General features: G+C 41.4%; 1 protein-coding gene across 9 annotated transcripts in view; it reads right to left on the bottom strand.

The window, feature by feature from the left end:
- Positions 1-16,288, bottom strand: part of LOC144940072 (histone deacetylase 4-like) — a 188,310-nt gene that overhangs the window by 39,082 nt on the left and 132,940 nt on the right. For all 9 annotated transcript variants that reach the window (XM_078866759.1, XM_078866752.1, XM_078866757.1 and 6 more), the window contains 4 exons: positions 8,591-8,795; positions 7,200-7,333; positions 4,689-4,809; positions 127-176 (listed from right to left, as the gene is read on the bottom strand). In XM_078866759.1, coding sequence (XP_078722885.1) covers positions 127-176; positions 4,689-4,809; positions 7,200-7,333; positions 8,591-8,795 — 510 coding nt within the window. The remainder of the gene's footprint in view (positions 1-126; positions 177-4,688; positions 4,810-7,199; positions 7,334-8,590; positions 8,796-16,288) is intronic.

Raw genomic sequence — 16,288 nt, 5'->3', positions numbered from 1 at the left:
GGAAATGCCGGTCCCACACGAAGTGCTCTCTCTTCGCCCAAGAAACGGAGTGAGCGACAACCCGATTAATCCGCGTAGGGTACCATCACCGACTCGCGTTCCTCGTGCGAACGCGGGCAGACTTACCCCGAGGCCGCCACAAGGGAGCAGTCCAAACATCTTCTGGGATAGGGAGCCTGAAAGAGACGAACGGGTTGTCATAGTAACTCGACCGGCCACCGTTTAATTTTTTTGATGCCGCTATTTAAATCGTTCATTCAATTTGTCGCGTAAGCTGATATCGCTCTGCTTAACACGTACCCATAATTTAGTTATCGTAGCCCCTGACAGATGTGAATGTTTACGTGTTTCTTTCTCGAAGTCACAATGACCTCTTTTGTTTTGGTCGTAAAATACATATTGAGATGGCATAGCGCCAGGTAAGTAAATTGTGTTAGCTCAGGTTTATGAAGATTTCTATAGGATTGCTTTGTCGCGGATAATATCAATATTTATTTTCCTTCTATACAGGTATAATAATGCAAATGTTATACACTTAGTCACAGGTATGATACGGTCTTTGCATCAGCACAGCCGCAATGTCAATTGTGCTGTTACATGGAAGGCGCATGCAACACAATTGTACGGCAATTGTGTTATTTTTCAATACAATTACAAAGTAAAATAGCAAAAAACGTAAGAAAGATTCTTAACACCGCACGAATCCAATAGAATTACATATCCTACAACAGTACAGGTGCCACTTTTACAATGAAGTTATTTGAGAGTGAGAAAGGTGGCTTCCAAGCTTTTTGGGAGGAATGTTAGCGCAGCTTAAAAATTAATTATCTTAACTCACAGATGTTGATATCAGATCAGAAAGGAATTCAGTGCACGGGGATGAAAGGCAGGGAAACTGTCTGTGACTAATTTTTTCTCAACCCAAAAAAAAGTGTGAAATGTGATAAATCCATGGCTACAGGTGGTTTAGAGAGGTGCTGCAGCCTTCAAAAAACCAGCTGTTTCTGCCAAGATCCAGGGTGGGAAGATCAAATCGCACAAGCACGGCTAAAATTTATAAAGGGAAAACAACAGAAAGGGTTATGATGTAACTCCGATGTTGACAAGTACGAATCCAGCAGGGATAAAACACGTCTCTCTTTTGTTTTAAGTAAGAGCACATAACCTCGTCATTCTTTGATAAATGTCATCATACGGGGCATACGTTACATCCACAATGTGGCATACGCTGATTTTTAGAAGCACTAACAAATTTCCACATTTACATGTTTTAAAAAATGCACTTCCCCTTGAGTGCATTTACACAGACACATTTTTTCATTCGTGATGCATCTGTTTGGAGACTCTTTTCTTCAATCTCCATTATTTACAACTGATAGCTGTCAACTCCCACATGCAATGCCCCGTTGAAACAATCGATCAATACGTGTTTATTTGTTACACGGAAAGTCCCATTTTGCCAGTTACTCAGAACAAGAAGAAGAACATCAAAGTGGTCCGCACATAGGCACAGGCAACGACAGCACAGAACAAATATAACCCCTAGATTTTCCCGATCAAAGCAGCATTCTGTGTCACACCGATCAGCAGTTGCTCTGAAGGACAGGCACAGGGACGTGGCTGAAAATGCCACGAATGAATACCAAGACGAGGGCAGCTGGCACAAAAGGACAAGCCATCGGGCGACTGACAGCGTGGGACAGGTAAGATTAAAAAAGAGAGAAATTTGTCACAGTTAGGGCTGGACTTGAGCCGGTCACTCTTGATGACACGGTTAAGTGGGGCAGAGACCCAGCAATGCGTGGAATCCAGGATCAAAGGCACAGGGCTGCTGCTAGCTTTGGCCAGGAGCGAGCTCTTGACACAATGCCCGTTATGCGTATGCCTTATGTCAGCTTGGCACCTGTGCATGCCCATTATGGCGGCTCATGACAAAATCATTACGGCATCTTTTTTCATTGATTTCTCCCCCCCCCCTCCCCCGTTGCACTCGTACAAGGTATGAGAATAGAGACACTGAGTTGACGGACACTCTGAAATGAATAATTGTCGTTGCTGATATGTTTACATATTACATATCAGCGCAAATCAAAACGTACGCTAAAATGATGGCTAATAACAAGAGAGAGGAAAGTTAAATAAAACCTGAAATATAGATATGCTGCCCAGATTTTGGAATGATTTCATACAAGCCTGTTAGATTGCTTATAATCACTATTTATGTAAAAATTAAATCGCCGTGCTCAAACAATAATGAAGTTGCACTCATCTCCGCTTGTACCCCTGAACCAACTGTCGAATTTCCATTTTCCTATGGTGGGTTCCATCGCTCCGTGAAACAACCATTACCGCTCTTCCGCAAAGTGGGAATAGGCATACTCGTTGTAAAAAAGGGCAATAAATATGTTGGGGGGTTTTACACATGTAAAACTGTCCATGCAAAACCAAATGGATCTGATCCAAATGCTTTCACGTGTGTGTATTTATTTAGTGGACCCGTGGTTAGTGTGCTCACAATTTTGCTCATGGTCAAGGTTTAGAATTCATCTGCAAGAAAGGGCTATGTGGTCCTAAGGTGACAAGGGGTCTAATGGCATTGAGTAATTTATATACATAGGACAAATACCCCTGTAAGATTGAGATACGTTTCACTTCCACAGCATTCGAAGCCAAACACCACATTTACATAGACACCAAACAGAGCAAAGCAATGGTTAACAACTGTTTTTATACGCACTTAAAACATGAAATATATATTCACGTACATACTGGATACACGTAAATATGTTGACCCCTATTTGTGTCAGAAATGTATTTCGCGAATTGTAAAAAAGTAAACATATTTATTTATCAACGGCACATTTCTGCCGATGTTTCTTCTTCCTCGCTCCTTTAAAGAAAGGGCTACTGCCTGAAACATCGCCCATTGCATGCTTTTCCCCTTTTAGTGCGGTTTCATTGTCGAGTGTGTTGAGTTTGGATTATCTATCATGCCTGTGCACCACTGCCAATGTGGAATCACATTTTGTTTTGTATGCCGAATGAATGCATTATAAGGCCGCACTCATTACACACAAAGTGGTTTCCACAAATCAACTAAAATACCTTGCTTACTTCGTCAAGGAGCATAAACTATCATGCAAACTCCGGTCATCCTCGCTGCGGCTTTTGGATAACCATCGAACACAGATGGTCACCGCATCACGCACGTTCAGATGTACTTATGCGTCTGTCTGGAACGCTCTTCCTTCGGATATTAGGAAGCCATTGGAGCTATGCACTTTTTAATCTAGATTGAAAACTCACTTCTTTAGAAATACTTTTTGTGTTTAGTTTGTTGTCCTTAACCTCACACCTCCAAATTAGCGCGGTCGGCTATGTACGGTGCAAAATAAGTTCAACATACATACCTAAGTACGAGAAGTTAAATAAATCTCACAATTATTTTGAGTGCATTTTAGTTTTGATGCAAAATCGGTGATGGAAAATTGTATGCTTTAATATGTTAATTTAAATATTCGTACACCAGCAAACGTCTGAAAGTGAACACGTTTATTGATATGATTGGCGTCGAATATTTTTTTTATAAAAGTACAGTTTCCCTCATAAACAACTTTAATTTATTTGAACTAATTTTTAAATAATGTTACACTTGACAATAAATGTCATCTCAAAACCTTTTATTCATTAACTTAATGAAAATCACTATGCGCGAAAAGTCTTTATGATGTCGTACTGACATGAAAGCCTAAATAAGCACTAATATGAATTTGTTATCATAAGAACAAGGCTACTAATATCTAATTTTTATTGCTATGTAAGTACGTTTAAGTAATACATTCAAATTTGTCAAAACAGAGAGGTTACATAAATAATTTGCTGACTAATATAGTACAAATGTAGGGTTAAACACAGGTGAAACATGCGCACACATGCCAAAAACACACACACATTTATGATTTAAAATACAGCTGAGATCAAATAATGCATAAACCAAATGCCAAAGTTATTGAGTTGGGATCAAAATTGATAACACATGCCTCCTACATTCATGGTTTCAAACAAATACACCCCTATAAAAGGTTGTACTCTGCAATACTACTTCCTTTCAAACTCCTGAAAACAAAGTTAAAAGTGATTTCCTGCTATACTCTTAGTTCTTTCGGTAAAGTCACGTAGGTAAAAAAAAATCACGACGTTTCGGAGGCAACACAAGCTTCCGTCTTCAGGTGAGGAAGCTTGTGTTGCCTCCGAAACGTCGAGATTTATATTTATTTATTTATCACTTTTACCTACGTGACTTTACCGAAAGAACTAAGAGTATGAATCCTTGCAGTCACGAAAGCTTCAAATCTGATTTCCTGCTCACATGAGCACTGAGATGGTGGTGCTCATTTCCCGTTCTACAGCCCTGAGCCAGTGGTGTACATTCCACATTCCCATAGCGGGGGCAGGTCTATCCATAAGGACGACTGTTGACTCGCCCACAAAGAAGTACTTGTGTCTTTGACCCCAGAGGGATGATGGGCTGAGTCGATTCCTAATGAGGATTTAAACTCGCAACCTTCTAATAAATTGCACATGGCTCAATTTACCGCTGAGCCACCTGTCGGGTTAAAATCCAACCCCACAACGCGTTAAGAGTGCACATTGCTGGTGGAGGTGCCGCGTGTGCCATTCACACTTACCGAGCAGTTTCTTGCTATCGAGCTTTTGTCGGTTGAGTGGGTTAGTGCTGTAGAGTAGAGCATGCTGTTCAGAATGTACCATCTCAATTTCCTCCAGGGTTGCTTTTCGACCACGTACCCTCTGCAAAAGCATTATTATTATAAAAAAAAAATGTAAACCAGGATCACACAAATGTTGGCCGATATCCAAATCATGGACAGGCTCAGTACAGTGTAGAGTATGGAGGCATTCTCATAAATCACCGCTGCTCACTAAAAGTCTATGACCATGATGAGTAGACCACATTGGCGCAGATGTCAAGATTATACATAAGACTACTGCTATCATTCACAAGACTAGCAGTCATTCTCATTTTGCATGGGATTGTACTATAACAGTGTATGTATATATATATGCATTTGTTCATCAGGCTAATGCAAATGCCTTAATGAGAGCTGGATTTTATATTCCAGTCTATCACTTGTAACAAGCGTGTTCCTAAAAAAGCCATAGCCATTCTTGCCACACAATGACCTATAGCCATTCAAATTTTAAATATCCCACCAATGGGTTATTTAACAATTAATTAATGTAGTTTCCGTGGTGCAAGGATAATGTCTGCATAGCTGGACCATTGCAATATTTATAAACAGGGCTTTAAAAAAACTTCCATTCATAAACCGGTGCAAAATGTTTCCAAATAAATGTTAAATAATCACACAAAAAACAGTTGTATTACTTGTGTTATATATGCATATGCAAGTTGAAATCATTAAATTAAATCAAATGTGGCTCTCTCAAAATGTGTAATCTCAGTAGTTCTAAAGATATACGTCAGAATGCATGTTTCCTTTTCAGGCCTACATTACTCCATTGAATTTTAGTAAGAACGTCAAGCATTTAAATTAATAGTATTCATGATACAGCCAACAAGACGACTCAAAAATAGATATGAAACAGATCACTCGAGGTTAAACATCCCTTTGAAAAATATTGTATCAAAATATATAACAATATTACAAACTTTCAGTTGTATTTTGTAATCTGGAAATTATGACATCTACGTTTTAAGATCCTTGTGTCAGGAAGAACTGACCTAATTGATATCACAGTTTTCATGTGTGTCAAAACCATCACGAAAGTGACACATCAACCCTCATTATACTGCTACATAGTACCACGCTATTGGCTAATATTGCTGTACTACTGTGATATTAGCATGCGATTAGCATGAGTACATGAGCTCCACGGTATATGCGAAAAGAATGGGCGTAATTCAGTAACCATTTCCCCAAACCACAGACATTCCAATTTCACTCTAAATTGCACAGCTGTTTTTGTCACCGTGCATTCAATCAATTTGGATGTCTTCTCCAGTGACAATAAGGACCCTGTCTGATGTTTGTTTACCTCTAATAAAGTGTAATGCAGGGAGCCATAGATGAGCGGAGTCATTAAGCTTGTCAGTCCATCTGAATTAATGTCCTATTTAGCAAGTGTTACTCGACCCTAAGCAACCAAACCCTGGGGAGTGGAGGTGTTTATTTATGGCAAGGCAGTGTCTAGTTACGTGCCGGCAAGAATGAGACGCTCTCAGACACGTTTTGTGGGCAACTGTAAAGAATTCGGGACAGTTTGATGAGTGAGTGAGATAGAGTTTAATGGAAGCCAGGGCATGTAAACAGCAGACTGATTTAGCTGGCAAAATTGACCAGTAAAAGGGTCCTTAGAGCCGCTTAATCCTAAGAAAGTTCTTTTCACTTGACTTTTGTAATGCTTGTGAGAACAGTGTTTTTCTTTCTCTGGTGATAAGAATATCAGATAACCGTAATCCAATGACAGGCTCAATTGAACAGACTGCTGACTAAGTGTCTGTGTTTGAACTTTGAAGTGTTGCCCTTTCACTTTTGTCTTGGTTGAGAGATATTATATAAATAAATACCAGCACGCTTTCCAGAAAGACCTACAATTAGCCTGAAATGAAAAGTACTAATTAAAACATGTCAGCATTCATTTGCATTCAGTTTCGTTGTGATTCTCTGAATAAAACTATATAATTGTTGGATGAATAAAAAAAACACAAAGGGGTATGAATATGTATGTATGTATGTTGAACTTCTTTCACACCGTACATATGCAATCGTTGAAGGCGGTGCAGAATAAAAATGAAATAAAAAGGTCAACACGAGCAAGATGGAGTGCTTTTAGAAAATTCGAGTTGACAATGAAAGTCGTTTCAAGCACATCTTCTCTCAAGCTATTGCCAGGCACTGCTCAGCGATAAGTTTCCAGTCAGTTGAATAGTAAACTGTGGATATTATAGACACGAGATCTTATTCACCATCTTTGCTAAACATTTAAAACACGACTCGGGGCAGATGCACACAATTGGACCAATGGGAGCACTTAATAAAATTAAGTGTTCCACGGGGAAAAAATTATTTAAAAAAATATTTTTTGCACGAAAAGAAAAATTGATGACTTGGCAGCACTACCAAACTGAATCGCATTGCACAAAGCACAAGACGCACCTCACACTTGCGGAGGAGGCCCCTCTCCTGCAGCCGAGACCAAATGCTCTGTATCCTCCCTGCGTGCTCGGGGTGGTTGTTGTTGTTTCCGCAGGAGCACTGGTGCTTGAGCATGAGGGAGTCGTACACAACTCCTGCGGCACAAGGAATAGTTGACACCGGCTCGTCACGTGTGCCCAGGGAGGCAGGCGAGCTTTGTGGGATCAAGTTTGAAGCTCTTTAATCGTCTGGAAAATGTCGACGCAACAACGAGGCAGAGTATCTCTGCTGATTTGTGTTTTGCTCACTTCATTTGTGAGTAGAAACAAACAAAAACGATCACTGTATAAGTGGTTAAGAGTAGGTTTGCACATTCCCAGCTGTTATGATATCTAGCGGTTTAGATGCCCTCCGTGTCATAAAATTTGAAAATGTTAAATGTATGTTGTATTATATTATATTAAAACATCGATTATAGGTAAAAAAATTGTTGCCATAACAGAATGAGCTGAAATATGACATATTTGTCCCCTTCTACCAAACAAATGTGGAATTTCCACGCTTAGGGGCGACTATTGGAGATGAGCTTTCCACCACGATTCTTTCGGTAGGTACATTCGATATATGCCATGCATACTTATAGAAAGGTGTATTACCAAACCACCTGGAATGTGCCCGATCTCATTAGATCTTGGAGCTAAGCTGAGATTTAGCCGGGCCACCATGCTTAAAATAGTTGGTCTTAGACTGTTTTTCAGAGAGCAGTGCAGCACAAATCAATCGTTATACTGTACCAAGCTCCAAAATCTATGCTTCCCATCATCACCAATCAGTGTGGTGAAGTACGACAGGATAAGTCCCGTGACCAGCGTGGTGGAGGGAGGCCCTCATTGAGCAGTGGATTGACCAAAAGGGGCGGCACGTGAACTGAATTTGCACAAAATGTGCACGTGCACTTCCAAGAAAGACAAAGATCCCCCATATAACCTTAACAGACTGGAGGGGCAAGTGCTGTTAGCGAGCACCTATGAAGGCCGGAACGGTACACTAGGAGGTGGGTGGCCAGCTCCACGCCCGACCGCCTTTGTCTCCCCAGTGGCAATGTTTTTACACACCGCACCAGGTACTCATTTGAGGCTGAGTCGACCTAGGGGAGGCCCATGTACAAGATAATCGTCACTGGTGTTGGTCGTGAGCGGGAATCGAATTCGGGTCGCCAGGTTCGTAGAGCAGCGCGCTAACTGCTACGCCACCACTCCCCACCGCACTTCCAACACACACACAAAGAAACGAATTGGAGAATTTATGTTTCCAGTCTTGAGGAAGGACACGGTGAAGGCGTTGCTTCTCCTCCTCCTTCTTCTACTCGCAGTGTGCAATGCTTCAAATTTCGTCTTTTTTTTCGCACTTGCCTGTGGTGAATCTCAGCTTGGTGGTCGCCTGCTCCTGGCCGCCGGCCTGCGCGAAGAGCGTGCACGCTGGGGAGGACTGCGTGCGGAAGAGGGGTCGGTGGGACGGCGGGCGGAACTGCAGTCCCCCGGACGCGATCTGGCCCTGGTAAACCCTCATCTGTTGGTGGTGCTGGGCTCTCTGCTGCTCCAGCAACAGCGCCTGGTGCTGGCGAGTCAAGGCGACAACAGCGAGAGTCAATTACAAATACAAAGACACAGATCCCGTCCCCCCCACCCAGTATAGCCTGAACAGACTGTTTCAAGTTTCAAGTTTAATTTATTTGGTATAGCCCTGTGAGCCATTCGGCTCCTGAAAACAAAAACATGAACAAGAAAACATCTTAAAGTGACTATGTGCAAACAGAAAATCCAAGAAAAGACAGCAAAATATTGCAGAAAAAGCACCGTACACCAACACTGTGTGCAAAAATCCCAGTGGGATGCAAGTGCTGTTAGCGAGCACCTATGAAGGGTGGCACGGCACACGAGGTGGCCAACACCACCCCTGGCTGCCTTTCTCTCCCCAGTGGCGATGGTTACACACCGCACCATTTACTCATTTGAGGCTGAGTCGACTTAAGGGAAGGCCCAGGACCGTGTATGGATAATCGTCACTGGTGTTGGCCGTGAGCGGGAATCAAACTCGGGTAGCCGGGTTCGTAGCACAACGTGCTAACCGCTGCCACTCTCCACTTAAACTACACACACACTTTATTACAATTAGTCCATATTGCTTCATAATTGTCTTAACACAGGATATAAATTAATGTTATGTCTGTGGGGTTAATTTAAAAGTGAACCAATTATGTGTTTACAAACCAGATTAATTCGATAATTTAGAATAATTAGTTACATTTTGTATCGTTTATGATATGCAAAGCAACACTTTTCAAATCATGTATTGTATTAACTTTAAGCCTCACATCTCATCTGCATGAAGACAATCTCAAGCTTGGAAATATGCATACTCGTAATTACAATAAGAGACATAAAGAGGTACACATATACAAGATATAAGCAACAACAAAAACCTCCATTCACGTAAAAGTTTTCAATGATTTTGATGGACAATTAATGATGAAAAACGATCGACGGAATAATGCCCAAGTAAAATAGAACGCATTCCATTGCAACTTTGTGTTTTCTTGCCAGAGGACTAACTTGCCCTGAGTGGCTACTCCAGCCAGATGCAACAAACCATGCAGCCACAACGTTTGTGGATGGAACCCTTGATTTAGGAATGCATTGTTGTGACTTTGAAGAGAGCAACCTTTTTGACTTTTGGTTTAATTACATGCAATCACATTTTTTTGGAACATACCGAGTTAAATTGGAACTTAGTATTGCCAAGGGTATGCATTACTTAATGAGGCATCGATAAAACATATTTCTTAAGAGCCATTTCCCGATCATCTTAGAACAATAACAACACGTTTTACTTTACCAGGCAAGGGCCACTGAGCCATATTGCTCTTTTTCAGAACCTACCTGGCCACAAATGATAGCACAACGAAGTGGCTTACCACGTGGAAATGTACCGTAGCCAAATACTCGAAACACACGTTTCTACATGTAGCGGAAAAAACCGGAGCACCCGGAGAAAAACGCACACGACCACGGGGGAGAGAGACATGCAAACTCCAAATATGCAGCAGGCATCGTCAGGGTCGGGATGGGATCCACTACCTCCTTCATACCAGGCGAGGTAGTTAACATCTCGCCACTGTGAAAATTAAAATGAAATGGCTTAGAGATGTAATTTCCGAGTTGTGCTGCGTGTTGTTTCGCACGATGTCTGACTTCACGGGAGCTTCAGCTGGGAACTGAATTCAGTTCCTGAAACAACTCGTGAAAAACGTACGCTACGACACAAAAAAAACACATTAGAGGGCTCTACAGCACAACTGTGAAAACACTTAGTCGTAAAACTGTTTAGTGACTTCTAAGTATATCTCAATGCCTTTGCCATACGTGAGATATAAGGAAATGTACATGTTGAAAGTGTGCTAGGTACGAAATAATGAACTAAAATAGAACGTATTATTCCACATAGCATTTTTTTTTTTGCAAAACTATTACTGACAGTGTTACTAAATAAAATCACACAAGTGTACATTAGGTGCGGTCCTAAGGTCAAATTCTTCTTGTCAGTGTTTACATCAACACAATTAACTCTTGTTTGCTTGATGTCCCCTTGTGGCTGACAACACGGTGCCAAAACTCACACGTGCCTCTGAAATTTCACAACACTCACAACGTTCAGTGTCTGCCGACCGCCTGGAAGCTGCCCCTGACAGGGTTGGTCTCACGGGCTCGCCCCAGAGGGCCCCCCCTGGACAATGACTCTCACACAAGTGAACAGCCATTGCTTGCTTTCACCGAGCTCCTCCTAAATACACCTCATACCGCAAATATTTCTCGTTCCCAGAGGCTCGCCTTCCCGCCCGCTCACATTTTCACGCAGCTGAGAGATGGCACGCACGGCCGCTATGGAGCGGGCCAATAGGAGGGCGCTATGCGGAGGCCCTTCCAATCCCATTTCCTTCCCAAGGCAGATCACAAGGCCCCTAGGTACCCCTTTGTCTTTCTCGAGCCATGGAACATATGGAAACTCTAGAGCCCCTTTGTAAAAGTCAGAGAGATTGAATATCTCCCAGTGGCAATGTGAAAACACCCAGTAAACTTTCAGGGTCAGCACAATAAGCGCCTTTGCCACTTTGTGCATTAAAAAGGCTCAAGAGGGCAACGTGTATTAATGACGCCACTGTTTTATTTTTAAAGTATACAGCGATGCCTTGGCTATATATTTTTTTACTAATAGGGCATCAAAACTGGAAACACTGTATACACTTTGGACAATTGTATACATTAGATGCACTGAATGGTTTATTTGGAGAATGTCATAATGAATAGAAATAAGAATTAGTGCTGCGGCGATGCTGTGTTAACCTATGTTAAAGAGCACCCCAGTGGTGTTTAATTAAATGTCAAAAACCATTATTTTAAATTTACATTTGGCCTGAGGTTCACACAAGCATAATAACTTCCTCACGAAGGTTTAGTTTACTGCAACATAATTGAAGGCACGTGAAATTATATTTAAAAAAAGGTGCAATGTTAAATCAAGATCATAAACGTAAAACCAGGTGCATGATGTACAAAGCAGTGTTGAGCTTTATGCAAATTCTCCCTAAAACAATGTAAGAAATATACAATTTAAGTGTTTAAAATGTAATCATTCAAAAAATATTCTTTGATCCAAAGCACATATAAACTTTGTGCCAATATGTTACGGGATGGATTTGAAAGTATTTTAAAGGCCAAGCAACTTCACGATCAAGCTGTATTTAGTGATAATATATGTACCACTGGCCATGTAAACACTAACAAGATCCAAGAAAAGGAAACTGTAAATACAATACCATTATGCTTGGAGGTTATTGATTATGAAAATACATTTTATTCAGTGGAAACACAAATACGTAGTAAATACAAACAAACTAAAGCGTCAACACAAATATTATATAGAAATGATTAAAACATGCAGCCACCAACAACATACACATCTAATGAGTCAGACAGGTTGATACGCCCTGATGCGAATGTGATTCATCACAAGATAAGATGACATTCTTTGTGGATATGAGTAGCAGAAAGGGCATGAACATACATTTGTTGACCACAATGGCTGGGAGACTTATTTACAGGAAATGCTTGATGAATTGCATTAAGAAATCTGCAAAAAAATAGGACTTCGTGAGAAAAAACAAAGTCACGGTCAAAAAGTTTGCTCAACAAATTCAAATAATTGCTGGAAGGGACACGACTGGAGAACATCAGAATATGGACACTTTGGGCAGATCGGGGCCCAAAATAATGGGAAAAATATGCAAACAAAAACAGCATTGAGTGCCTTTGTAAAAGTGAATTAAATAATGAGAAAATACAAAGTGCTTGAAGAAGACTTTTTTTAAAGCTATGAATGCATATTACTCGACAATATATAGATCGGAAACACGGCCATTGATGAAGACAACTAGTCAAAATCTGAACGGTGAGCAAAGAAGAATATGACGATACATGTTCGGAATTACAATGAGGGAGAGATAGAAAGAGGAAGACGTGGATCGGGGAGCAAATGTAAATCAGAAACATTAAATTGACCGTTTAAAAAAAATTAAGCAGGCTTGGGTTGAACCCATCACGACAAGGAATGACGGCCAATGGACAAGGCCGATGATGGAATGGCAGCCAAAGGTGGCAATGCACCCGAGAGGATTTTATCATCGCAGAGGATGTAGGGACGAGGTCCGTTCATGTGCAGAGGAAGATTGACGGTAGCTTTGCAGCACCACGATGGATGGCAATGGTGTGGGGAAGGCATTTGTCCATAAATTGATAGACAATGTTTGCCGATGATGACGAGGATGACGATGAGTGCTCCAAAGATTTTAGAATTACACCTGACGTTACTGTCAGCAAATATTTTATTGAGAGATGCCTCATGCTTTAGTATATAAAAAAAAAAACTTTCCATAACCCAACACTGCATCGGCACAGTAAGCACAAGACAAACACATTATAAATGAAAATGGTATTGTCCATTTGCGTATTAGCAAAACAATAATCTGCACTCAGTTCCTTCTTCGTGAGATGCAAGCAAATGATTTATTAAACAAAACAGACACATACAGTATGCATATGACACGTACATGAAAGTACCCTATTATGCACGAGGCACGTCTTGAATTAAAATCACGTGACAGTGTTTTTTTATTGCATGTAGCGATGTTTTCTAATGATGTATTTTTCCATGCTCATTGTTGACCAACCTTGTCGTCTTCCCGGTGAACTGTGTTTATGCACGCAACTTTTCCATTATTAATTAATTATTCATCAAGTGTAAAACGTTGCGAATAAATAAGACGTTCGAGTTGAACAGTGTTGTGTATGCAAACATAGGTGAACCCCCTCTGACAATAGGCTATTAAACAAACATATGTTTTAAAAACTGTAATACACGTCTCAATTAAGCATTTCCATGTTTTGACAGCTACAAATGCTACAAATGCTAAAACATCATGACAGTTTTGATCCCGATTAAAATTCATTTCCTGGAGAGAGAAAAAGATATATTGGGCTATAGGAATAACTCAAATTGCTTTAAGAACTTGCTATTACAAAAAAGACGAAGTTAGTGTGTGGCTGTTTCATGATGGGTATGCTGTCCATCTACAGTAGAATATCAAATCTCTCCAATTGTGGCTATTGAAAGCAAGTACGTGCCAGTTGAAATAATATTCCCACCATTCATAAAACACTATACTGTATGAAAAATACCATTCCATTTGGTACGATAAAAATGTAGCCAAATTTTTATGTTACCCATAACTTGTAAAATTGGGATTATAGAAAGCAATCATCACCCCCTACTGGCAGACTAATACCCCAGGTCACTATTGCAAATCAGACTCATCCTGGTGACTCTTTAGTTCTCATCTGGTAATGCAAAATAAACTTGAAACTTGAATTTAGAAGCATGATACAAAATGTACCTTCCTGGAATAGATTACATACATTTTACAATCATCAATTCATATTGTAACCAACTACTAAATTTTTTCTCAAGGTTTGTATGGAAATTATGCTATTTTATTCGACTGATTAATTGACTGTCATTTATTGTAAATACAAAATGTTTCTTGTCATATTTATTTTGTGCACTGTGTGACAAAACATTATTTGTTTGTAAAAAACACACTGTTAACATATTATTAATGCAGGTCCCAGTAAAATAAAAACAATAGATGAGTGATGTTTGAGTGCATGCATATCAAGCATAGTTTCATTGGTTCCATAGCCTGTTGGATAAGATAATATGTCTGCTATTTCTAAGTGAATTTGCAAGTGAGATTAACATCTAATTGGAGATGCATTCTCAGATTTCTCTTGTTTCCAAGTTCCAAGATGTAATCTTCCACGGTTGTACGATATAAATTGTGTTAAATAATTCTGGTGACAGTGCACAGTGATTTCCAAACTATAAACCAAACCACACATGATGGGAATGCATATTAGGTACTGAGACCAATGGGTTACGTTTCACAAACAGCAGGCCCTATTTGGGTTGCCTGTTGAACAAAAGGCAAGAAGCTGTAAAGCTTGAGGGCTCTAGAACACAACACTGTGTACCTTTCCAATCAGACTCAACCACAAAAGCATCTGCTACTGCAAATAGAGGTATTTAGGCCAGCGCTAAATGCTCATTGGTTCATGCCGCGTTTTCCAAGCGGGGAAAAATGCTGTAATGTATGGTACAATTCACCAGGGTAGGGTATAGAGGGCCAACGTGCAGTAGCGATAATCCATTGTATTTGAAGTATTGGAAAATGACGGCAGGAAACTCCTTGACGGGAACACACTTCTTTTATTAAATCTTGACTTGTAACGTTACAACGCGTGGCCTCTCTTCTTCACAATGCGGTCACCATACAACGGTACAACTCGTGACCTCTTCTCTCCGCCCTACGCTTCTCTTGACTCTCTTAGATTCTGTGCTGCTGGCTCTCTGTGCCTCGTGTAGACTCCGCGCCTCGGCTACACTCTTCTCTCGTCTCGTGTAGACTCTGCGCCTCTGCTACACTCTCCACTCGCCTCGTGTAGACTTTGCATCTCTCTCTGGCTACACCGTATGCATACTCGGCTCGTGTAGACCTTTCTCTCTCTCTGGCTACACCGTATGCATACTCGGCTCGTGTAGACCTTTCTCTCTCTCTGGCTACACACTATACATTACTCAGCTCGTGTAGACCGTTCTCTCTCTCTGGCTACACACTATACATTACTCAGCTCGTGTAGACCGTTCTCTCTCTCTGGCTACACACTATACATTACTCAGCTCGTGTAGACCGTTCTCTCTCTCTGGCTACACACTTATACCTTACTCAGCTCGTGTAGACCGTTCTCTCTCTCTGGCTACACACTTATACCTTACTCTCCTCTACTCTCCATTACTCTCCTCTCCTCTCCATTACTCTCCTCTCCGGGCTCTATCTCTGCACCTTCGTCTTCATTCCTAGATGGTTCCACTTCTGCCCCCCTACTCCTCTGTGCATCACCTTATATATCTCTTCTTCCCGGGAGACGGAGCGGATGCGGACCTCAACGTCGGCACCGCTCCTCAGTTACCCAATCACCACGCGCTATCTCTACGATCCGTTTCCGCCCAGCGCGTGTTTCCACTCCCCGACCAATCACACCGCGCTGCCACCCGATCACTCCCTCTCTGCGCGTCACCGGCACACAGCCAATCAGCAGCACTACCCCCACCCGCGCACTGACGCCTGCTCCTCCCCGTCAGCGCGCGTCACCACACACACACCCGTACATACGCGCTGGCACACGACGTATACACCCAGCGCGTATCACCACTACATCACCCCCTCCCACATAGCTCGCAGCCGGCCCGGCTGCTAACAACAACCAACCGCAACGATAAGACGACAACCAACAAAAAAAAAACCCGTAACCCCCCCAGTGTGCCCCGTAACATAACAACAACAACAACAAGAATAACTATGTACAGATTGACAATGAACACGAAAAGTCAACAATAACACGATACAAGCAAATTCCAAAAAACGAACGCGCCCCACGTCC

Source organism: Lampetra fluviatilis, chromosome 2 (assembly GCF_964198595.1).
Source record: "Lampetra fluviatilis chromosome 2, kcLamFluv1.1, whole genome shotgun sequence".
Taxonomy (NCBI): Eukaryota; Metazoa; Chordata; class Hyperoartia; order Petromyzontiformes; family Petromyzontidae; genus Lampetra; species Lampetra fluviatilis.
The sequence above is the reverse complement of the archived record's forward strand: the minus strand, read 5'-3'. Positions and strand labels throughout refer to the sequence as shown.